The sequence below is a fragment of the Panthera tigris genome, chromosome A2 (genome assembly GCF_018350195.1).
Source record: "Panthera tigris isolate Pti1 chromosome A2, P.tigris_Pti1_mat1.1, whole genome shotgun sequence".
Lineage (NCBI taxonomy): Eukaryota > Metazoa > Chordata > Mammalia > Carnivora > Felidae > Panthera > Panthera tigris.
The window spans coordinates 133,763,980-133,787,918 of NC_056661.1; the positions used below are offsets into that span (position 1 = coordinate 133,763,980).

A 23,939-nucleotide genomic window follows, 5' to 3' on the forward strand; every position below is an offset into this window, starting at 1 on the left:
AGAATAATGTAATCATGCTCTCAAATCATAATGAGGGTCATACGGCATCTCATGGGACATTCTGTAAAAACGAATTTATTTATGTATAAGATTCAGCTGTGAAGAAAGGATGAAAAGGATGAAAACTCAAACACAAAAGGAATATATTAACATAGATCAATTAAATCAGAATCTCTGGAGATGGGACCCAGGCATCAGTTATTTTGTAAAGTTCTCAATGTGATTCTAAAAGTGAAGCCAAGGTTCAGTGTCACTCCATGAGGCAGTGTTAGCACAACTGAATCTCTAAATTACCTCCTTTATGCCAACCATTGATACCCACTATACTTTAATAAGGTAAATTTGGTTGGAAAGGTGTGAAATAAGAATCTCTCCTTTGCTCTAAAATCCAATTTGATGGGAAAGCTGTAGGGGCTCAGTTCCTAGGGCATGTGACTCTTGATCTCGGGGTTGTAAGTTTGAGGCCCACATTGGGTGTAGAGATTACTTAAAAATAAAGTCTTAAAAAACAAAACAAAACTAAAAGACTATAATGCTTTGAATCCTAATTAGTGCCCCAAAATGGTCATGCTTTCTTGCAACTATCCAATTCCCATGGAAAGGAATATCATAAAATTATGTGCCTTGGCAAACAACATGGCCTGTGTTTGCAGTATATTTATGTTCTTGCACAATTGTTAGCATTCCTACCAAACTGTGAAGTGTTAACCACCTCCTTTTTTCTCTTTCAGGGAAATGATATTGACCCTGAAGCAGTTAAAGGTGAAGTGTTAAAAGTTGGAAATAAGAGCTGTGAGACTATATACTCAGATTCTGAAGCTGTTTTATGCAAGGTCCCCAATGACCTGCTGAAATTGAACAACGAGCTAAATATAGAGGTGGGATTCCTGCATTCCTTTCATGATGTAAATAAAAATGCCAGTATAATTATGTTACTTGCATGCTTAAAAGAAATCATTAAAGCTCATTTGTGTGTTGGCTTTAGCTCATCAGCTCAGCCTTGATTCTTAGTTGTTATTTTAGAATTAGTGAGTTTTTGTTGCACTGTTTCCTTCCAAGCCTTCAGTGGGTTTCCCTCCAAGCCTTCATCTCAAAAGTCCTGTCTAGGGGCGCCTGGGTGGCCCAGTCAGTTAAGCATCTAACTTCAGCTCAGATCATGATCTCACGATCTGTGAGTTCGAGCCCCACATCGGGCTCTGTGCTGACAGCTCAGAGCCTGGAGCCTACTTCAGATTCTGTGTCTCCCTCTCTCTGACCCTCCCCCGTTCATGTTCTGTCTCTGTCTCAAAAATAAATAAACTTTATTTAAAAAAAAAAAAAAAGTCCTGCCTAGCCATAGTCCCTCTCCATCATGCCCCACTTTTGCCAAAATTTATTGTAACTCTCAGGAAGAATAAGAGCACATCCAAGAGTGCCCTACCCCCACTTCTTAGCACCAGGAAGCAAGAGCCAACATCTGTCTGTTCTCCACAGTGATCTCAAATGCATGGACAAAGTAAAATAGGAAATAAACTAACTTCTTTCATGTTGCACCATGCAACTCACACATTTAAAGTGTACAGTTCAGTGGTTTGGGGTGTATTACATTAATTTTTAAAATTGTGGCCACATGCATGTATCATTTTAACTATTGTTTAGTGTGCAACTCAGTGGCATTAATTACATTCACAACATTGTGCAACCATCACCACTGTCTAATTCCAAAACTTTTCCGTCACCCCGAACAGAAACCCTAGAACCATTAAACGGTACCATCACACTCCCTCCTTTTCCCCAGCCCTGGTAACCTCTAATCTATTTTCTGTCTTTATGAATTTGTCTATTCTAGATATTTCATTTATAAGTGGAATCATACAGTATTTGGTCTTTTGTGGCTGGTTTATTTTATTTAGCATGTTTTCACAATTCATCCATGTTGTAGTATGTGTCAGAACGTCATTACTCTTTAAGGCTGAATATTCCATTGTATAAATATATCACATTTTGTTTATCCAAGAATCAATGATTTTTAAAGCGTTCCTGAAGTCTTCTAAAAAGTTATGAAATGGTCAGAGAGAAAGTTATAAAATGGGAAAGTACAAAAAAAATTAGAAAATTTAAAGCTGAATCATGATATCAGAGTTTGAAATTAAAAAGGACCATAAATCCTAAAAATCATACCATGTTAGAGCCAGAAGGATCCTCAAAGGTTTCTTCAGGGTATCAAAACTGAAATAAAAATTTATACAACTTTATTATTCCATATGATTATTTATGTCTTAAGAAGAGTCTTCTCTGCCCTCTACCCAACCCATCAGGACAGAATCAGTGTCCTGTTGTCTCTGTTTCTTACTGTTTATTCATATTTCCAGGGTATATTTCACATTATATTATCACTTACCTATGTATTTGTTTCCCTTTCTGGAATTCAGTTCCTCAAGATCAAACTCTTTCTTTCTTTATTTTTTTATCCTTAATATCTAGTTATAAGTGTAAACAGCTAAGCATCATATAAGTACTTTAGGAATCAGTAGCCCCTAATTATTTGAACAGAATTATTATCTAAAACAGAATTGAGGAATATCTTATTGCTCTGAAGGTAATTATGCCACTCGTAGAACACTAATAACCAGGTGGTGCTTTGGGTCCAAGGAGACTGTGAGTCAACCTGTGTAGTATATTTTGTATTTATCATTACTAAATTCTGACTTTTCTGTATTTGTCATTTTTAGTGGAAGCAAGCAGTTTCTTCAACCATCCTTGGAAAAGTAATAGTTCAACCAGATCAGAATTTCACAGGATTGATTGTTGGTGTTATCTCAATATCAATAATACTCTTACTATTACTTGGGGTTTTCCTGTGGCTGAAAAAGAGAAAGCAAATTAAAGGTGCATTTTTGTTGTTATTACTATTTTCTTTAAGAGGTTACCTGAAGTATACAGTCATTACAGTTTAAAATTGCCGTAGATTCATGTGTGTTGTCTTATGTGCAATCCACAAAACCCATGAGTTCTGGTCACTGGGTCAAGGTCTACTGAGACCCATGATAGCCAAATCTTTAACAAGCTCTTTCTCTCTCTCTGTTTTAAGATCTGGGCAGTGAATTAGTTCGCTATGATGCAAGAGTACACACTCCTCATTTGGATAGGCTTGTAAGTGCCCGAAGTGTAAGCCCAACTACAGAAATGGTTTCAAATGAATCTGTAGACTACCGAGCTACTTTTCCAGAAGGTATATTTCAGTTTATCATTCTAAGAAATACCTATACGTATACCTCAGTGGGTTTGGCATTGTTGTTTATTTTTGCTTTTCCCTTTATATTTTTATTAAAAAAAAAAAAGAAGCATTTACATCTTCTTTGGCCAGAGAATTAAGTTTAATTTGACATAGAATTATATGACTCTTATTTTTAAATGGACTCACTTATATATTACATTAGAGTTTGAGTCTTTAAACTTTCTTCTCACAAAAAGGTTAATTTTAAAATCATTTGAGCAAAGGTAAGTTCTTTATCAGAGTTCAATGAGAAGAAATTGTGAAGCTTTCTTTAACAACCCAGGAAGAGTTAAGATACAAACTTTTGTTTATGTAAGTGGGCACCGATGCATTTTTTTACCTCTTAATCCTCAAACATTTAAATTATACCTCTCATATTCCTTTAAAGATTCCTTTAAAGGATTCTCAGTGAGCTATTAGTACACAGCCTTTTACCCACCAGCATTCCAGGACTTGGATATATTCTGAGTCTTATCCAATAAAAACCTGCAATTATGCTATTTAAAAAGGAGTGGTTAACACCATCTGCTTTGCAAAAAACTAGACCTAATAATGGTAAGGTTAACCGGAGAATTTCACATTGTCTTATTTAAAATCTCCTGGTAAAAGCAAAATGTCTGTATTGTATCTGCCTCATTATCTTTAGAAGTTACAGGACGTGAGTCAAGTACAGCACTTCCCTGGTTGAATATTTACCATTGGACAAATAAAATGAGTCACAGATGATTGAGGATACTGGAAAACTAGAAATTGCTCATCAAAACAAGTACAAGAGCACTGAGACACTTAACATTTTAACTTTTTTAACACTCATTGCCTCTTATTTTTTGAAGCTTATATTAATTCTGTAGAGATACATACAAATATTCTTTGCCTACATGACTCCATTTGCCTTTGAAAATCCATGCCCTTAACAACATGAACAAATAAAACCCAGTTTATATCTTTGAAATTTATATCTATTAGTATTTTATATTCATACTTAATAGCTCTAATCTGAGATCATTAAAATTCACAAGTAATTAAAAAAAAACGTATTTAATCTTCCTTCAGCCTCTTTCATCATTACCAAAAGGCTTGTCTTTCATCCTCTTTCTAAAATTGAACCTGAACCTTCAAGATGTGAAAAAGTAAAATAGACAAAAGAAGTTCATCCAGAAGGAAGAATGAGGAAATGCACAGCCAGCACCTAATGAATAGGCAGCTACACAGCTTTTCTATATATATCTAGTGGAGACAGCCTCCTCATCAGTCTTTTCATGCAGACCTAGAATTCTCGGTGGCATTACAGCAGAATCACACATTGATGGTTTAAATTGGTTTTCGAACAATTTCTATTGCTCAAAAACCAGAGGTTTTCTATACCAGAGGACTTTTTTCCTGTATCTTACCAAGGATTTCCCTCAGTCTCTGCACCCTTGAGAATTTAGAACTCTGATCTCCAGATGCAAAGGTTTGAGAAGTGAAGGTGAAGGAACTGAGCTCAGAGAGGCTTGTTTGCATTACCCCTTGGGGAAGTTTTGGAGAAGCCGACTCTAGGATTAAAGAAACCAGGCACCCAAGTAGGCTCCCTTCTTCCCTCACCCATCCAACATTCCAGGTACTCACCTGATGTTCTGCATCCTTTCTTTAAGGCTGCATCTGTCTTATTTCCAGCCAGTCACTATAGCTATAGGTGGCCCCCAAAGCTTTTGTAGAACCACTATGGAGATTTACTGTTTTAGCCAAATTGATAACCTAACTGCATTATGGAAAATACTACAAATGCTTAAACAGGGTTAGGAATAGTCAGAGTACCATCAACTTTCTTTTTATGCCCCTCTCTCAAGTTCTAATTTTCCTGGTCATTTGCAAACAAGCTATATTATATTTTAGTGCCAACAGGGACCCTCCCAAGCCCTCTCCCATCTCCCCATGTTATATGCTAATATATTTCAGTGCCCTGCCTAGTTTATCTTCACATCAGTTGTAGATATGATGCCCTCTCCTTGACAGGTTTGAATTCCCAGTGGAAAGGGCAAAGTAACTAACTGGTGGCTTCTCTGCCCTGTTTCTCATTAAGAAATTATATTCTCAGCCCTACAAGATTCTCAGTGAGCTGTTAGTACACAGCTCTTATTTAAAAAAAGCTTCACCTTACAGTGGGGGACCTTGTCTGAGACTCTTACAGAGCTTTGGTTGTAAAGATCAACAAAGAAGGAATGCTGATTCCTTTCCAAGTGCCCTCAACTAAGCAGTGGGGATGGCATACTAACCCGTTTCTAGCCTTCTGTGAACAGCAATCACATTAAATCTGCTGCCATCACCACATAGGAGAGAATTTGCCACTAATGTGAAAAGACTTCAATTCCAAAAATTTGAGTATTATATATTTCTAATCATACGTATACGTATATATAAAATGTCACCATACTATATTTTCCCTTGGCCAGGAATCCATATAGGTTTAGCAATACTAATTAATCCCATTAATAAACACTAGTCTGTCAAAGGCAAACTACTTTTGCTGCTTCCCAATCTTAAGAATATACCATATTATGGGGCACCTAGATGGTTGTGTTGGTTAAGTGTCCAACTTCGGTTCAGGTCATGATCTCGCGGTTCTTGAGTTCGAGCCCCGCTTCAGGCTCTGTGCTGACAACTCAGAGCCTGGAGCCTGCTTCAGATTCTGTGTCTCCCTCTCTCTCTCTGCTCCTTGCCCGCTCATGCTCTCTCTGTCAAGAATAAACATTAAAAAAATAATAATATATATATATACACACATATATATACACATATATATGTGTATATATATACACATATATATACACATATATATGTGTATATATATGTATATATATAAATATAACAAATAAAAAATTAACCTCAAGCATGGCTTTTTGCTATATATAAGAAGAGGAAATGAAGAGGGTAAACAAGGTTTCAAAGTTAATGTCTAGTTTATTTAAACGAAAATTTATAAACATTGTTTTATAACTCTTGTATATATAAGCCAGTATCTTTTCCCACCTTCTCATTTTTATTAAATCAGTTCCTTTGTCAAGGCTCTTTCTAGCCTCATTCAACAACTAAACTACCATTCCTTAAATTATAAAATTCAGAATTCATTATTGATTGAATTTGCTGCCCTTGTTGTAGTCTCCACTAAGTGAGGTTTTGCTATTGTTTTCTAGTAATTTTGCTTTGTCTTGCAGACCAGTTTCCTAACTCATCTCAGAATGGATCGTGCAGACAAGTACAGTATCCTCTGACGGACCTGTCCCCCATGCTTAATAGTGGGGACTCTGATATATCCAGTCCATTACTGCAAAATACTGTCCACATTGACCTCAGTGCTCTAAATCCAGAGCTGGTCCAGGCAGTCCAGCACGTAGTGATTGGGCCAAGTAGCCTGATTGTGCATTTCAATGAAGTCATAGGAAGAGGTAAGTATTTCCACTCAACTCTTTGTTAAATACAGTTTTCCAGTAAGCATTTTATCTTCTCCCTTTGCAGATTAGAAGCTTAGACAATGGTGAAAGCAACTGAAAGAGCAGTGATAACAAGTACACTTGATTTCCGTTCTGCAGAAATACAGCCCTACAAATCATATCCAAGGGGATTTGCCCCCGTGCAGGGAGGCAATTTGATAATCTTGTAAACATATGAAAAATAAATCACACCCTTTCCTTACCATTATCATGATGGCCAGTATAGTTTCTTGGAAGGTGTTATTTACTTCTTTATAAAAATCATTAAGTTTCAATATTTTTACTCATATCTTCCTCCAGTCTTTCTTTGCCCAGACAACAGTGACTAGCTCTATGAAGTCTTGGCTTATAGCAGTTTGTACACTGCTGGACAGAATCAAAAGATTGAATTTATAGCATTACCCTGATCTGAAGCAGCATATATCATCTCTACAATGTACTCCAATTTCTTTATACAAAGATGATGAATATTTGTAATAAGCCAGCCAAAGCAGCAATAACAGTTTGCATACATAGTGTTTGAGGAATTATTTAGCAGGAAAAGAAACCAACCAGAAGCCAGGAAATGAACTGCGCTTTTCTCTTTTTTTCTAAAAAACCTATGCCGTTGATACTAAATGGCCTTTTATTCTATACGTGCGACAAGAGGTAGCAGGCATCTGTCAGCCTGATGCAGAGGAAGCTGATGGGACAGTTTGCCTTACATGAACACAAGACTTTCCCATTTTCCTGTGACCTCATCCATACCTTCCTCTGTCACACATTCCAGGTTTTAGTCCTTAGAGTGCTCCCTCTTCCTAACAGTAGCTTCACTATCAGCAACCCTGTTTTACATCAGAGTAATATTTAGTTCTATTACTGGCCTATAAATTCCAGAAGTTGCACCAGTTTTAGAGTATGCGGTCTCACCAATTACGTTCTATTTCTATTCATTATAAAATTAGAATTTTTAATTTTTATTAGTAAAGGTGCTAAACTGGCAATTATTTCTCTTAGGAAGTAGTAACCATTAATGATTCTATAAATATTAACTATTATTTATTTATACATTTTTCCCAGTAGAATTTGAGCCCTCAAGAGCATAGGTTTTATTTTATTCATCTTCACTTTACGAGAGGGTAAGCTAATGCCTGACACTCACACACTAGGAACTCAGGGAATCTTGGCTGGGTGGATGAATTAATTAATTAGGGCCTTCCACAGCTATCAGACGTTTGGCACCTCTGGGGAAAATTACTGCCACTGGATGAAAGGCTACCATTGGAAAGTGATGTGGCTAAACCCAGAGAGAACTAGATGAAATGACTCAGAGTGAATTTGCTTCATTTGGGCAGTTGCCTTTCAGTTTCTGCCAACCTGGATTACGTATTAACCAGTGACTAATGGGGGAAATCTTTATTCTATAATGCTAATCTTATTCCTAATGGTAACATTTTTATTTCAGTTTAGCTTACTGGAATATAGGGAACTGATTTTGTTGCATTTCTTCATGTGATAAAACTTTCTTTTCATATTTAAAAGATAGTATTTGATCCTTAAAAACAATAAATTTCTTTTATGAGGTAGATGTTACTCCTCTGTTCAGTGGTTCCACTGTAGTTGAATATTTTGCTTTATTAGCTTTTAATAAGAGTTATAGAACCTAGCTTTTTTTTTTTGCTATGTATTAAATAATCATATAGCTTGTATCTTAGAGTGAAGTACATCATATATACATGTTTTAACAGACACATGTAGTGGTACTATTAATTAAAAGTGTAAGAAACAATGCACTTGTTTGCCGTGTGGAAAAAAGAAGGAAATGAAGATCACAAAGGGCTTCGCAAGTGATGCTGCATAGTTACAAGTAATACAACACTAACCAAATTCCCTCTTTCATGTAGGACATTTTGGGTGTGTGTACCATGGGACTTTATTGGACAGCGATGACAAGAAGATTCACTGTGCTGTGAAATCCTTGAATAGTAAGTGATACTTTAACAGCGGAGTCCCCTCCATGGTTTGCTAACTATTAAATAGTTCATAATAAAATGTTGATTTCGACCTTCTCTTGTGGAAAAATCAGCCCCTGCTGGAATTAGGGATCTAATCCTGAAAATTTGTTTGGTCTAAATTCTTTTTGAAATATTTCCTCAGAAATTATTTCTCAGAGCCCTCATACATAAGAGTATAGGAGCAGTGAGGTTCTTGGATTAACTGAGTGTCATTTAGCTATGTTTGCCTTATAATATTTGTTTTATGGAAACTATTGGAAGCATGTTGGCACATACAGTAATAATGACTCATTTTACCCAGAAGAATTATTATAATTATTTTTTAACCACAACTTTCATTAAAAAGATTTAAAAATGAAATAAGACCAACAGGAGAAAAATACGCTGGCAGAAAATTGTAAGTGTGGCAATATCTCATTTATCTGCATGAGGTATTCTACAAAAATAAACTTCCTAAACAAGTGATACTTACCCCCTTTTAAATGCTAGAATTTAAAAAAAAAATTTAGAGGTTATTGAGAAAATGTTTTTAAGTGGAATGTATACTCTGTTCAAGAAACAAAGAAGCTTCTAGACATTAAGATTATTGATGACCTGGAGACGCAAGGAAGGCATAAATTACTCTCTTGTACAACCCAATGTACCCCTCATACTAAGAGTTTTCCTGGCTTCACCTTTGCCGAGAGGTTTCACATGTCAAGTCAGTGTGCTTGCCTTTTTGACCTATATTTCTAAATTTCTAAATTAAAGGGACAGTTTATATGAAACCTAACTACAAACTGTAATGGATTAAGTATGATTGTCAATAATATCTGCCTCACAAGACAGCACACTGCTCATTGTACTCAGAACATTCCTAACAGCAAGAAATCCTTCTCTGTCTCTGGTGTTCATTAATCTCTATTCCATCCACATGGACTCATCTCAGAATGCATTACATTGTAAAAGAATATCATCACTGACACAGATACTAGTCAGATTAATAAATCAAAGGTCATTAACCTTTCATCAGTGCCAAGTAGTGTCGGACCCTCAGGATCTCTCTCTGGAAATGAATAGAAACTGTTACACCAGAAAAAGTCTACTTAGAAACCATATGACAACGATTGGTCTTCAAACCCTCCTAGTCCAGGGATCAGAAAACTCTGGCCCCGTGACTATTTTTATAGATAATTGTCTGTGGCTGTTTTTGCACTACAATGGCAGAGTTGAGTATTTGTAGCAGAGACCATATGGCCCACAAAGCGAAAAAATATTTACTATCTGGCCCTTTAGAGTAGTTTGCCAACCTCAGCCCTAGACAGTCACTACAGAAATAGATTGGTCTGCTTCCCTTTCCTTTTTCTGTATGAGACAAACTGATTGGTAGAGTTTGGGGGTGACTTGAAGGCCCACTGCAGGGTGACATCATTTATTCAAACGTATTATTAAAAAACAGTCTGAGGATGAGGTGTCAGGACAGGATTCAGCCCTGTGGTTTTACATTCCATAACTCTCCCTATCTGAACTTGACCGAGTATTTATTGGTCCATAATGAAGTTAATGTCTCCACTGCTGGATTTCTCAGGAATCACTGACATAGGTGAAGTTTCCCAGTTTCTGACTGAGGGAATCATCATGAAAGATTTTAGTCATCCAAATGTTCTCTCACTCTTGGGAATCTGCCTTCGAAGTGAGGGGTCTCCACTGGTGGTCCTACCATATATGAAACATGGAGATCTTCGAAATTTCATCAGAAATGAGACTCATGTAAGTATATTACCAAGGTTATTAACTGGTAAACTAGCTATAAGCCAACGAGTTTTTCAAAATGTTGCTGTTTTTAAAATTTTTAAAAGCTTTCAAAGAAGAACATGTAAAATGTTTGCACCATTCAGCTATATAGAGGCTAATTCAATTCACTTGTACCTCAAAATCCCCTATCCTGATGGGAAGATAGTGGTACCTAGAAGGATTTCCCAGGGGCAATGATTCTTACCTGTCCTGCAAGCTGCCTTGATCTACCATCCCTCTGATAGGCACAATTAATCATTTTTGAGTGCCTACTAATTGCCAAAAACAGAAAGCACAAGAGACATAGAGGCAGAATGAGCCTCAGCCCACATGGGATTTTAACCCTAGAAGGAAAAACACAGAAGAACTAATTACAAATGAATCCCTTAGTATTCTTCAACCTTCACCCACTGTCCTAATTCAGGACCTTTGTATTTGCTGTTCAATCTGCCTGGAACACTTTCCCCAAGATAGCCACATATGTCACTTCTCATCAGCTTCAGCTTTTTGCCCTAATGTCATCTTCAAAATGAGGCTTTCCTGGCCTAAGTAATTGCCCCACCTCACCCCCATGCCTCCTGTCTGTTGTCTCCTATCCGCTGCTTTATTTTTCTCCCATCATACTTACCATCATCTGATACAGTAGGCCTAAGCAGTGTGCTACTGTGGCCATGAGCCATATGTAAAATGTGGCTAGTCTGAATTGAGACGTACTGTTAGTGTAAGTGTGCTGTAAATCCCAGGTTTTGAATATTTAGTATAAAAACAGGTAAAATATCTCATAATTGTTTATATCGATTACACGTTGAAATGATATTTCTTGAGTTGAGAAATATATTATGAAAACCAATTTTACCTGTTTCTTTCTACTTTTTTAATGTGACTATTAGAACATGATTATATGTATGGTTTGCATTGTATTTCTATTGAACAGTGCTATACTGAACAATAACCAAATACATAATAGCTATATAATACATGTATATATGGATGTGCACACACACACCATTAGAATGCAAGCTCATGACAGTAGGGATTTCTGTGTATTTTGTTTCTTGCTTTAGACTTAGCTCCTAAAGTGTGTTCAACACATAGGCCTTCAGTCATATTTGCTGGATGAATGAGCTCAGGATTACAAAAGAGGTTCTTGGGTTCTTGCAAGTGAGAGTTTTCTTAGTGACATTTATGCCTAAAGGGTGAGCAAGTAAGTGGTCAGGCCAGGGAGGGAAGTGGAAGGAGTCCTCGGAACTGAAGGCACAGGTGATCTCAGGCTTCTTCTTGGCTCCTGCATCCAGGCCTCTGGGAGTAAATGGAGTAACTTTACTCTTGATCAAAAACAAGACACATGGGGTCAGGTTCTCAAAAGAAATAAGCTCTAGGATAGGAAAGAAATATTTTGTGTTCAACCAAAAGAATGAAATACTCCCTAGCTGTGAATTTTTGCAGATAAGGTGAATTTACCTTACAAAGTGAAAGCTACCCCGACAGATCCCACTTTTCTAATTTAACTTGTCGTTGTCCTGGTGAGTTCATCTGAATGGACATGCTGCCTTCTCTAGAATAGTATTCCCCCAGCATTCAAGCATGGTAGAGATTTCCTATTATCCAGTACCAGGGCCTGTTTTTATGGTCCTGGGATACTATATTACAACCACTAACAAGATACATTCTAAAAATAAGCCTAAAACACAAGAAACTGGCCTCTCCACATGTTGTGTGCATTAAGGGGGCTGCAGCCCTCCTTGCAGGGCCCCTAGTAGCTGCCTCTTGAGCCCACAACCCCCACAGTGGCTGCTGAAGAAGAGATACCCTGTTCCTGAAGGCCAAGTACCAGCAGGGCTACCAGCCACAATGTTATCTGTGCGATTTCAGATATGTTTTTTGTGTTTTTTTTAAGTTTATTTATTTTGAGGGTAGGAGGCAGAGAGAAGGAGAATCCCAAGAAGGGATTGTCAGCGCAGAGCCTGATGCGGGGCTCAAACTCACAAACCGTGAGATCATGACCTAAGACAAAACCAAGATCTGGACACTTAACTGACTGAGCCACCCAGGCGCCCCTCAGATATAGTTTTTATAGTTAGTTACTAAAGGAATTCTTCTGTCCACCCAATTTTGTGGATGAAATTTCTGGAAATGAGATTTCCTGTTTTCTGTGTGGATCCAAGCCATTATAGTTGCAGGTTGTTACTTTCATACCAGTTGGAGGGCTTCTAGATATCACTACAGTGTGGGCTTTGGAGCCTAACAGATTAGGTTAAAATCCTAACTGTACCACTTACCATCTGAGTGGCTTTGGGTGATTTATTTCTCTCTGAACTGCTGATATTAACCATGTATTGCTTTATTTTTTTATGTTTCAACGTTTTATTCAAATTCTAGTTAACATATAGTATAATATTCGTTTCAGGTGTAGGATTTAGTGATTCTTCAGTTACATACAACACCCAATGCTCATTGCAACATGTACCCTCCTTAATGCCCATCACCCGTTGAACCCATCCTCCCTCCCACTTCCCCTCCAGCAACTCTCAGTTTGTTCTCTAGTTGAGTCTCTTCAGTTTGCCTCCCGTTTTTTTCTCTCCATGTTCATCTGTTTTGTTTCGTAAATTCCACTCGTGATTGAAATCAGATGGCATTTGTCTTTTTCTAACTGACTTGTTTAACTTAACATAACATACTCTAGCTCCACCTACGTTGTTGCAAATGGCAAGATTTCATTCTCTTTAATAGCTGAGTTATATTTTATTGTACATATATACCATGTCTTCTTTATTCATTCATCAGTATTGGACACTTGGGCTCTTTCCGTAATTCGGTTATTTTTGATAATGATGCTATAAACATCAGGATGCATTTGCCCCTTCAAATCAGTATTTTTGTATCCTTCGGGTAAATAACCTAGTAGTATAATTGCTGGGTAGTAAAATAGTTCTATTTTTAGCTCTTTGAGGAACCTCCATACCATTTTCCAGAGTGGCTGCTCTGTTTTGCATTCCTGCCAAATGTAAGAGGGTTCCCCTTTCTGTGCATCCTCACCAACATCTGTTGTTTCCTGTGTTATTAATTTTAGCCATTTTGACAGGTGTAAGGAGGTATTTCATTGTAGTTTTGATTTGTATTTCCCTGATGATGAGTGATGTTGAGCATTTCTTCACGTGTTGGTTGGCCATCTGGATGTCTTCTTTGGAGAAGTGTCTATTCATGTCTTTTGCCCATTTCTCCACTGGATTATTTGTTTTTTGGGTGTTGAATTTGATTTAAGTTCTTTATAGATTTTGGATACTAACTCTTTATCTGATATGTCATTTGCAAGTATCTTTTCCCATTCCATTGGTTGCCTTTTAATTTTGTTGGTTGTTCCCTTCACTGTGCAGAAGGTTTTTATCTTGATGAAGTCCCAATTGTTCATTTTTGCATTTGTTTCCCTTGCCTTCAGAGATGTATCTAGTAAGAAGTTACAATGGCTGATGTCAAAGAGGTTGCTGCCTATGTTCTCTTCTATGATTTTGATGGTTTCCTGCCTCACATTTAGATCTTTCATCCATTTTGAATTTATTTTTATGTATGGTGTGAGAAAGTGGTCCATTTTCTTTCTTTTGCATGTTGCTGTCCAGTTTTCCCAACACCATTTGTTAAAGAGATTGTCTTTTTTCCATTGGATATTCTTTCCTACTTTGTGGAATATTAGTTGACTATTTGTGGGTCCATTTCTGAGTTTTCTATTCTGTATTAATATATGTGTCTGGTTTTGTGCCAATACCGTAATATCTTGATGATTATAGCTTTATAATATACCCTGAAGTCCAGTATTTCTTTTCTTTTTCAAGATTGCTTTGGCTATTTGGAGTCCTCTGGGGTTCAATACAAATGTTAGATTAACTGTGTATTTATGATGCTCTGACTTCTAGTGCCTTGCTGACCTTGGAGTGATGGCCCTTTCCAGGACTAGCCCCAAGATAGTAAATGGCTCATCTTCAAAGAGCAGGCCTTTTATAAGCAAACCAACCAATCCAAAGCCCATACCCCAATCACCTCCTTTAAAGAATTCTCACACTCTGGGACACTATCCACCTGCTGTAATCACTTCAGGGCCAGGTACCAGGCAACTGAAGACAGCCCCTACACTTCAGAACCTGCTGAAATTATTCAAACTAGCCCAATCCTAAATCCGCTTACCCTGCGTCACCCATTCTTTCCCATGGGAACCACAAAACAAGCTCTTGCCCATGTTTTCCCATTGCTCCCTCTGCCTCCTAGACCAACCCCATTGCTTCCCTTTGTGGCCTCGCTTGGCATGGTGTGCCCCCTCCTCTTGGGAATTGTGAGTAACAAGCTATCTTTTCGGTGGCAGTGGTCTTCCTTCTTTTAGCCCCACCATACCAGAATAATTTTAAAACACTTCCATTTCCTCATCTGGAAAATGGAACCTGCCTTATAGAAGTGTATAAGCATTAGCCAAAACTCACATAAGCATCTAGCCTGGTGCTTTTCAAATAATAGATATCTAATACATGATTGCTGTTATTAACAAGGCACGAGTTATTGCTTGAAACAAGATAATTCTTATAAACATTTCAGAATTCACAGATCAGTAGATGCTTAGCTTACGCGTTTTTAATTCTCTTTGATTGCAGAACCCAACTGTAAAAGATCTTATTGGCTTTGGTCTTCAAGTAGCCAAAGGCATGAAATATCTTGCAAGCAAAAAGTTTGTACACAGAGACTTGGCTGCTAGAAACTGTATGTAAGTATAAGAATCTCTGTGCCCACAGTCCAAATTAAGTGACAAGGAGGAATCTGTTTCCCACTGTTGAAGGCTAGTGAGGATGTTTTCTCTTCTTATGCAAAAGTCCTTTATTTCCGTTACAGTTTTAAATCGATATGTAAGCACTGGGATGTAGGCGGGGCTTTCAGGCTTTATCTAATGGAGAATTTAAAAGGAATTCTCCAGAGGGGGTCTTAAACAGCTGTTGTGTGCTTTTGCTTTTCTTTTCCCTTCCCACCAGTAGCCCCCAATGTTGTGGTTTCACACTGCATTAGTGTTTGGAAGGAAGAATTTGATCTTCAGCATTTTACAGTGAAAAGGAGAGGGCTGGTAACACAAATACCAACATATTGCAACTTCCCAAGACTGGATTTGAAGTCAGTCTGCAGAAGCCCTACCAAAAATGGTATTGGGGAATGAATATACAAAGAGCTTTATTTGTGTCTGGGTGCCTGGGCTGTATAATTCAACAGTCAACAGTTTGTAATGGATTCAGTTCTTCCCTCACATAACACTGATTCATGACTTATGGTATGTGTGAATGAGAGAGCTGTGCTATTAATTTCCTACCTTGGTTTTGGTCAATGTAACAACATAAAAGCCAGCTTAAACAAAGGATACATAGCCTCAGAGAGCGGAAATTGATTTTTGTTGAACCTTGCTGTTTTTGTTAGATGCTTTACTGTGTCCTACTTCTCTATTACCTCAGAGGTGAGATACATGAATTTTATGTAATAACCTAGCCCATTTGAGAAAGAAAAGGTAAAATAACAGTCCTCTATCATAATCCCTCATAAAACTGAGTATTACTAATAAATTGACAAGTGAAGATACACAATTGCTTGGGATAGTCAGTTGGCATATTTGATTTAGTAACAAAGGAAACCTAGGAGGGGGGTCCAACTTTACTGTTAAGGCAAAAGGGATTTTCTTATGCCACACGTAGATCTCTTTCCTTGGCCTGTTGAATTTGTAATGTAAATGTCAAACATTTTTATTCAAGAATTCCATTGTAATTTAGCGTTAGTAGAGACCAGATGAAGCCCACCCTGCAGAAGTTATGGATTTCAAATATCAAGTCCTTGTTTTGACCTATAGATATTCAGCATCACTGTAAATTATTGTATTTCGGCCACCAGTAATGATTTTTGTCCTTTCTATAGGCTGGATGAAAAATTCACTGTCAAGGTTGCTGATTTTGGTCTGGCCAGAGACATGTATGATAAAGAGTACTACAGTGTACACAACAAAACGGGCGCCAAGCTGCCAGTGAAGTGGATGGCTCTAGAAAGTCTACAAACTCAGAAGTTTACCACCAAGTCAGATGTGGTAATGTACTCATCATCCCTGACCGTCTCCTCTTTTCCTTTCATATCCAACATTTTTAATGGTTTTATGGCTATTTAATTTTTTCAAAAAAGGACACCTTCAACACCCTAATTTCAGTTTCTTCAGAGCTTGATTGTTAAACCAGATAGCCATCATATGTTCTCACAAATTTATTCATTTATCAAAAACATTTGCCTAGTAGGGTACAACGCCAGGTCCTTAGGGAGCCCAGAGCTGAATCAGAACTAAACCCTGTCCTCCAGGAACAGAGAAGGCATAACTGTCACTAGCTGTTACACAAAGTAGACTGGGATTAGTCTGGCCACTCATAGCTCCGGGACAGCTGCATTCCACCTGGAGAAATCTGAAAGCTATCACTGAGGCAGAACTGGCAGTGAGGGCATTATTCCTGCACCCAGCTAGAAATGTGCCCTTCTTGGCCACCTGGCTGGCTCAGTTGGTAGAACATGAGACTTAATCTCAGTGTCGGGTCTTGAGTTCAAACCCCACATTGGGCGGGGAGCCTACTTTAAAAAAAAAAAAAGTCTAGAAACATGCCCTTTTGTATCTACCACGGTCATCCTCTCATAGAACAGCTTCAAAAAGCATACACCTGAGTGCTGAGGGTGGGAGAGACACCTGGGCAGCCACATTTTCCTCACTTACCTACCACCTGGTGGAGGAGGTGGTGCTTTTGTACAGGCCTTAAAGGAAGATAGAATGGGCCATGAAATAAATACCAATCCAGGTAAGCAAAGGGGCAGGAAAGTATATACATCTTTAAAGTTCTAAGGAAACAGTAAGGAGTGGGTGATTTGGCCAAAATGGAAGACACAGAGGGAAGTTCTGAGGATAGATTGCGAAAAATATATTCATACTAGATCATAGAGGTTCTTGGAAAGCAAACTAGGGAGTCTGGAATTTATTCTCTGGCCATGTGGAACCTTAAAGTGTAATCAGAAACACTACAGCCTTTCTTTATTCTGTAAGATGTTCTGAGAGGAGTAGATGCAGGAAGATGAAGTGAGAGGTATAACTTGAAATAATACAGAAATTTTGGAACAGAAAAGCGAGAGCAGAAAAGGCATCTGAGGGGTAATAACAATATTAAGTAAGAAATTGATAAAAGTCAAAGATGAATAAAGTTATATGCTAGTACAGTAACATATGTGAAGCAACAGAGTAAAAACTTGTTGGAGAGGAAAAATACCAGTTAAGGCTTAAACATACTGAGTTTGATGTGGGAGTAAGACATCCAGGCAGAAGGGGAGGGTAGGTGATGGGCATTGAAGAGGGCATCTTTTGGGATGAGCCCTGGGTGTTGTATGGAAACTAATTTGACAATAAATTTCATATAATAATAAAAAAAAAAAAAGACATCCAGGCAGAAAGGTCCATCAGGCAATTGGAAATGTGGATCTACAGCTTGTACAACCTCATTAGTTATCTTATTCAACTTGGGCCACCATAGCAAAATACCATAGACTGGCTGGCATAAACAATAGGCATTTATTTCTCCCAGTTCTAGAGGCTGGAAGTGTGAGATCAGGGTGCCAGTGTGCTCAGGTTCCTGACTTGCACATAGCTACCTTCTCACTGTGTCATTGTGTGGGAGACAGAGCCAGAATAAGCTCCCTGGTGTCTCCTCCCATAAGGGCACTAATCCCATCATGAGGGCCCCACCTCCTAATACCATCACACTTGGAGTTAGAGTTTCAACATTTGAGTGGGGGTAGGGGGTCCACAGTTCAGTCCATAGCAGAAGTCAAGGCTGGAAATAAGCCTTTTAGAGTACAAAAACAATTACTCCGGAGAAACTACACATAGGAAATGAGGGGGAAAAGCAGAGAGGTAGGAGACCCAAGAGAGAAGAGGCCAGAGGAAGAGAAAGTTTCAAAAAGAAATAGGATACGGTCAGCAGGGTCCACTGCTACTCAGTGCACAAAAATGGTCTTGAAAACCGAGTAACTTGAATGATTTGGAGGTCTCAAGTGGCTGTTGAATGGAACAGAGTATACTTACTCTATCTGCACGTAGTAAGTCAGGAGGACTGTGATGCATAGAGGTAGAGAAAGATTAATTTTCAGTCCTTGGAGATAACAACTGAAAAGAGAAAAAATGTAAACTGGTGATATCAGTAAATGAGGTAGGCAAAAAAATAAAATTAATGGAGGGCATAGACTTCAAAAGAAAAAGGGTTGGCAGCTATTGAAAGATGACAGGGGACAGGGATCTGAGTGTGGCATTGGGAAGCAACAAGTCATCTACCCTCCCCCCTGTGAGTCAACAGATTTCAAAGACATTGTGGTCTTCAAGTGAAAGCAGTTTCAGTTCCTGAGGAAGTGGGGGAGACATTAAAGACTAAGTTGAGAGTGACTGGGAGTTTGTTTTCAGTAAATGTGTTACAGGGCATGGTGGAGGGATGGGACTTTGGGGTGGATAAGATTAATAAGAGGACGTGATAGTATATGCTAAAGTGTAATGCCTGAGATTATGATGCTGAAAGATTCTGAAAAAGATGAAAGAAGTGAGTGCTAAAGAGGTAGGCTGGAAACATGTTAGTGATGGTGGCAGGTGAAGGCATAAGGTAGGAAGAATTAACCTGTCCTCAAAGAGTATACATTTCATCCAGACTTAACTGTTAGTCTGCCATTAAGAACCAGACCAACTCATATAGCTCAATAAGACAACTCAGTTTTTAAAACAGGCAAGAGATTTGAATAGACCATCTACCAAAGAGATATATGAATAGCTAGTTCATAAGCACATGGAAACATATGCCTACACAAATACTTGTACATGAATGTTCACAATAGTATTTATTCACAATAGGAAAAAACCAGGAGCAATCCTAATGTCCATCAACTGGTAAAGGGTAAGCAAAACATGGTATTTCTATACAATGGAATAATACCATTCAGCACTATGCTAATCCATGCTATAACGTGGATAAACCTCAAAAATATTATGTCCAGTGAAAGAAGGCAGACTCCAAAGGTGATATGTTGAACGATTCAATTTATATGAAATTTTTAGAAAGAGGCAAAACTAAAGAGAAAAAAAAAACAGATCAGTGGTTGCCTGGGACTGAGGGTGGGAGCAAAGATTAACTACCAACAGGCATGGGCAACTTTCTAGGGTGTTGGAATTGATCTAAAAACTGAATTGTGGAGATAAGTACACTATCAAAATATTTACTAAACATCATGGGCTGTCCACTTAAAACTGGCAAAGTTTATGATATATGTTATACCTAGTGAAGTTTTTAAAACAAAACAAAAAGAACCTGATGAAATTTTGAATGTTCAAGGCAAGAATTGTGATTCTGAGCTTTTAGACAACCACACACACATTACTAACCTACACGCACGCACACACACAGCACAGAGGCCACCATTTATCACATAGCAACTGTCACTCAGGTTCTTGACTATAGATTTATATAGGCTTCTGTATATGAAGTGCTATCTCTCTCCTTCTCATTGGAAGATACTGTATTGTACTACATAAGGGTGAGCCTGAGTAATCCAAATGCAGTGCTGCTTTGACAAATGGTTATTGATTACCTGGATAAATTTGCATTAACTTTAATTTGCAAGACAGCACAATCTTTTGAATGTTGACATGGAACATTTCCAAAAGTATGTGATAAGCTTTTATGTAGAGACCTACAAGCAAAACCTTGCGAGCTAGTAGAAATGTCCACTTTCTCACAAATGACCAGATGGAGTTCAGCTAAAATCTGAATTCTCTTGAAGCCCATTCAAACAAAATAGAAGTGTCACTATATTTGTGACTTCTCATACCCAGTATTGTACAGTGTGCCACACTTAGTACAGGTGCTTCCATTAAAGTCAGTATTGACTTCTCAGTTGTTCAACCAGCTAACTTTTTCACCCTACTTCAGAACTTAACATTGTCCACCACTCCTTTCTTCTCAAAATTTCCTCCTCCTTTGGTTTTTGGGACACTGCATCATCTGGTTCCTCTTGCTTCTTTGTTATGTTTGCTTTAGCCTTAACAGCTCTCTTCCTTCTCTCACATCCCACATGCAACTGTCACTCAGAATTTTGGGGGAAGAGGGGTCTTTAGGTGCCAGCCTCCCTCAATAATTTCAACCATTCCCATCAACAGTTACCTTTGAACCTCTCTTCCTGGATGTTTTCATCAGCATCACAAAGTCACCATGTTCAAAGTCCAGTTCTTTCCTGCCAACTGTCAATTCCTGTCTTCTTTATTTCTGTTAATGGTATCACCATTATGCAATATATCAACTCTTTACCCTTTTTAATGTACAGTTCTTCAAGTTTTGAAGGATGCATACAGTTGTATGACCATCACTATTGCAACTAGGATATAGAGCAGTTCCATCATCCAGGAAAATGTCCCTGTGCCTCTTTGTAATCAAACCCTACCCTATCCCAAGGACCTGGAAAGCACTGGTCTGTTTTCTGTCTCTACAGTTTTACCTTTTCTAGAATGTCGTATAAATGGAATCATATAGTAAATCATACAATAAATAGCCTTTGAGCCTGTCTCGTTTCACTTAGCGTAACACATTTGAGAGTTACCCATGTAGTATGTAGCAATGTATCTAGATGGTTTCCCTTTTTTTTAATTGTGGTTTAAAAAAAAAAAACCATAAGAGAAAAATGACCATCTCAACTATTTTAAGTGTATGGTACAGTAGTGGTTAACTAACTACATACACATTGTTGTGCAATCAATCTGTAGAACTTCTTCTTCTTGCAAAACTGAAACTCTATATCCATTGAATAACTCCCCATTTCCCCCTCCCACAGCCTTTCCAGAAACCACCATTTTACTATCTGTTTCTAAGAACTCAACTACCTGACTACTTTAGCTACCTCATATAAGTGGAGTCATGTAGTATTTGTCTTTTATGACTAACTTATTTCACTTAGCATAATGTCCTCAAGATCCATTGATATTGTAGCATACGATAGGATTTTTTTAAGGCTAAATAATATTCCATTATATGTATATACCACATTTTCTTTATTCATCTGTTGATGGGCATTCTTAGGTTGCTTCCATCTCTTGACTATTGTGAATAATGTTGCTATGAACATGAGTGTGGAAGTATCTCCAGATACTGATTTCATTTCCTTTGAATATATACCCAGAAGTGGGATTGCTGGATCTTATGGTAGTTCTATGTTTAATTTTTTGAGGAAACCATACTTTTTTTTATAGCAGAGTAATTCATTCCTTTCTATTTCTGAGTGGAATTCCATTGTACGGATGTTCCACATTTTGTTTATCCATTCACCAATTTGGAGGACATTTAGATTCTTTCCAGTTTTAGGCAATTGATTACACATAGCTGCAACTACTAAACATTTGTTTAATTGTTTTGTGTATAAAGGTTTATATTTATTTTGAATTAATATCTAGAAGTAGGATTACTGGGTTGTAAAACAAGTATATATTTGACTTTATGAGAAACTACCAACTGTTTTCCACAGTTCATGTATCATTTCATGTTCCTAGCAGTAATATGTAAGAGTTCTGGTTGTTCAGCATCCTCACCTGCACTTGGCATTGTCAGTTTGGGATTTTTAGCCATTCTCATAGTCTGTAGTGGTGTGTCATTTCCTTTTCCATTTGTATTTCCCAGGTGACTAATGATGATAAGCATCTTTTCATGTGCTTATTTGCCATCCTTCTATCTCCTTTGTGAAGTATGTGCTCAAATCCTTTGCCCATTTTCTTTTAAGTTTTAGAGTTTTGGGTTTTTTAATTGGTTAGTTTATTTATTATTGAGTTGGTAAGAGTTCTTTATATATTCTGGACTACAGGTACATGTTATCAGACACAAGTTTTTGTGAATATATTTTTCTAGTCTGTGGCTTGCCTTTTCATTTGTTTACTGGTATCTTTCAAAGAGCAGAAGTTTTACATTTTATTGAAAATTTTACTCATTTACCAGTTTATAGAATTTTATGAATATATCCACTTTTTAATCAGTTGTGGTTTTTTTGCAAATTGTGGTGTATCTCTATTTACCCACTCCTGAATGCCCAGGCTGTCTCCATTCCTTGCTTGCCTTAGTGTCACTTTCTATCACTTTTTATGGCTCTAATAGTCTTTCATGTCTACTAATTGCTTTGATCTTCACCTTTGAAAAGTGAGGCAGAGATTCTTCAGAGGACCTCCCTGCTGGTGCTCAGATAATCAGGCTACGTGCTCACAGTAACTGAAAGAATGGCAGAGCTCTCCTGTCTTGAAACTAAAACTAACTTCTTTCCATCATTCCTAATGCACGGGCATCATGCACCTATCTCTCCTTCTCTTTTTCTCCCTCCTCTTCTCGCTTTCTCTTTCTTTCTCTCTCTTCCTCCCACTCCTACCATCTCCCCCAGCCTCCCTCTTCTAGTTCTGCCTCATTCTCCTTCAAGACCCCTTTCCCCACCATCCTGTCAGTTCCAAACTGTTCCTGGGGGTTTGAAATGCAGGTGGTACTATGGTTTTCCCAGAAGCTGCCTCCCCCTGACCTCTCCTGTCCAGTGAGTCTTCCAACCCTCCTCTGATACCCAGTCATTGCCCAAGTCCTATAATTCCTCAGAAATGTACCCAACTGTGCCCCCTTTTTTTGTGAATTTGCCTTCAGACAAACCTATAGCCTAGGCTATGGGTTAGGAGACCTGATTACAGACAAGTAATCAGCCTCTCAAAACTTTGGCTTCCTCACCTTTTGTAGATACTTTAGTATCTACAAAGCCAGTTACATCACAGGGTTGTTTAAAGGATTAAATAAAATAATCTTTTTTAAAAAGGGCTTGAACCTGTTCCGTGCTTACTATATGGCATCTACTCTTTCCCACCACCTTAATTTGGGAGTTCAGTCTCATCGGGTTCTGGGTTGCCAAGATGTAGCAGCACCCCCACCAGACATTCTGTTCAGAAACCCCCCTATCTGGTCTCCTTATGTGAACCAGCTCCTCCTATTTGTCTAAAGCATAGTGTTTACAGATGCAGCATGCTGGAGCTCAGCTGCATGTCCTGTCCCTTTCAGCGTAACCCACTTCCAGCACTCAAAAACCCCCACAACATGGTCTCATTTTTATCCTATCTATCCCTTGTCTCCCTCATCTACTCCATACATCAAGCAGAGTGACCTATTGTCCTTATGTAGTTCAGAAAAACACACAAGTACTGTCACCTCTGGGCCCATTGCCTCCATCCAGAACACTCCTCCGCCCTCACCTTCTGTGCACCTGGAACACAAATGCTCCCGTTCTTCAAGACCTGCTTTACTGTCGCTTTCTCCCTGAAGCCTTTCTCAGTACCCTACTGTTATCTCATTGACTTTTCACAGCATTTGTACA

At 38.1% G+C, this 23,939-nt stretch overlaps 1 protein-coding gene across 2 annotated transcripts in view; it reads left to right on the forward strand.

Moving 5' to 3' along the window:
• MET (MET proto-oncogene, receptor tyrosine kinase) overlaps positions 1-23,939 on the forward strand; it is a 145,732-nt gene that overhangs the window by 83,913 nt on the left and 37,880 nt on the right. For both annotated transcript variants that reach the window (XR_006212123.1, XM_015540681.2), the window contains exons 12-19: positions 732-878; positions 2,712-2,868; positions 3,071-3,211; positions 6,451-6,681; positions 8,610-8,690; positions 10,288-10,469; positions 15,128-15,237; positions 16,422-16,587. Coding sequence is in view for 1 of the 2 variants with exons in the window: in XM_015540681.2 (XP_015396167.1) it covers positions 732-878; positions 2,712-2,868; positions 3,071-3,211; positions 6,451-6,681; positions 8,610-8,690; positions 10,288-10,469; positions 15,128-15,237; positions 16,422-16,587 (1,215 nt within the window). In the remaining variant the exon portion in view is untranslated. The remainder of the gene's footprint in view (positions 1-731; positions 879-2,711; positions 2,869-3,070; positions 3,212-6,450; positions 6,682-8,609; positions 8,691-10,287; positions 10,470-15,127; positions 15,238-16,421; positions 16,588-23,939) is intronic.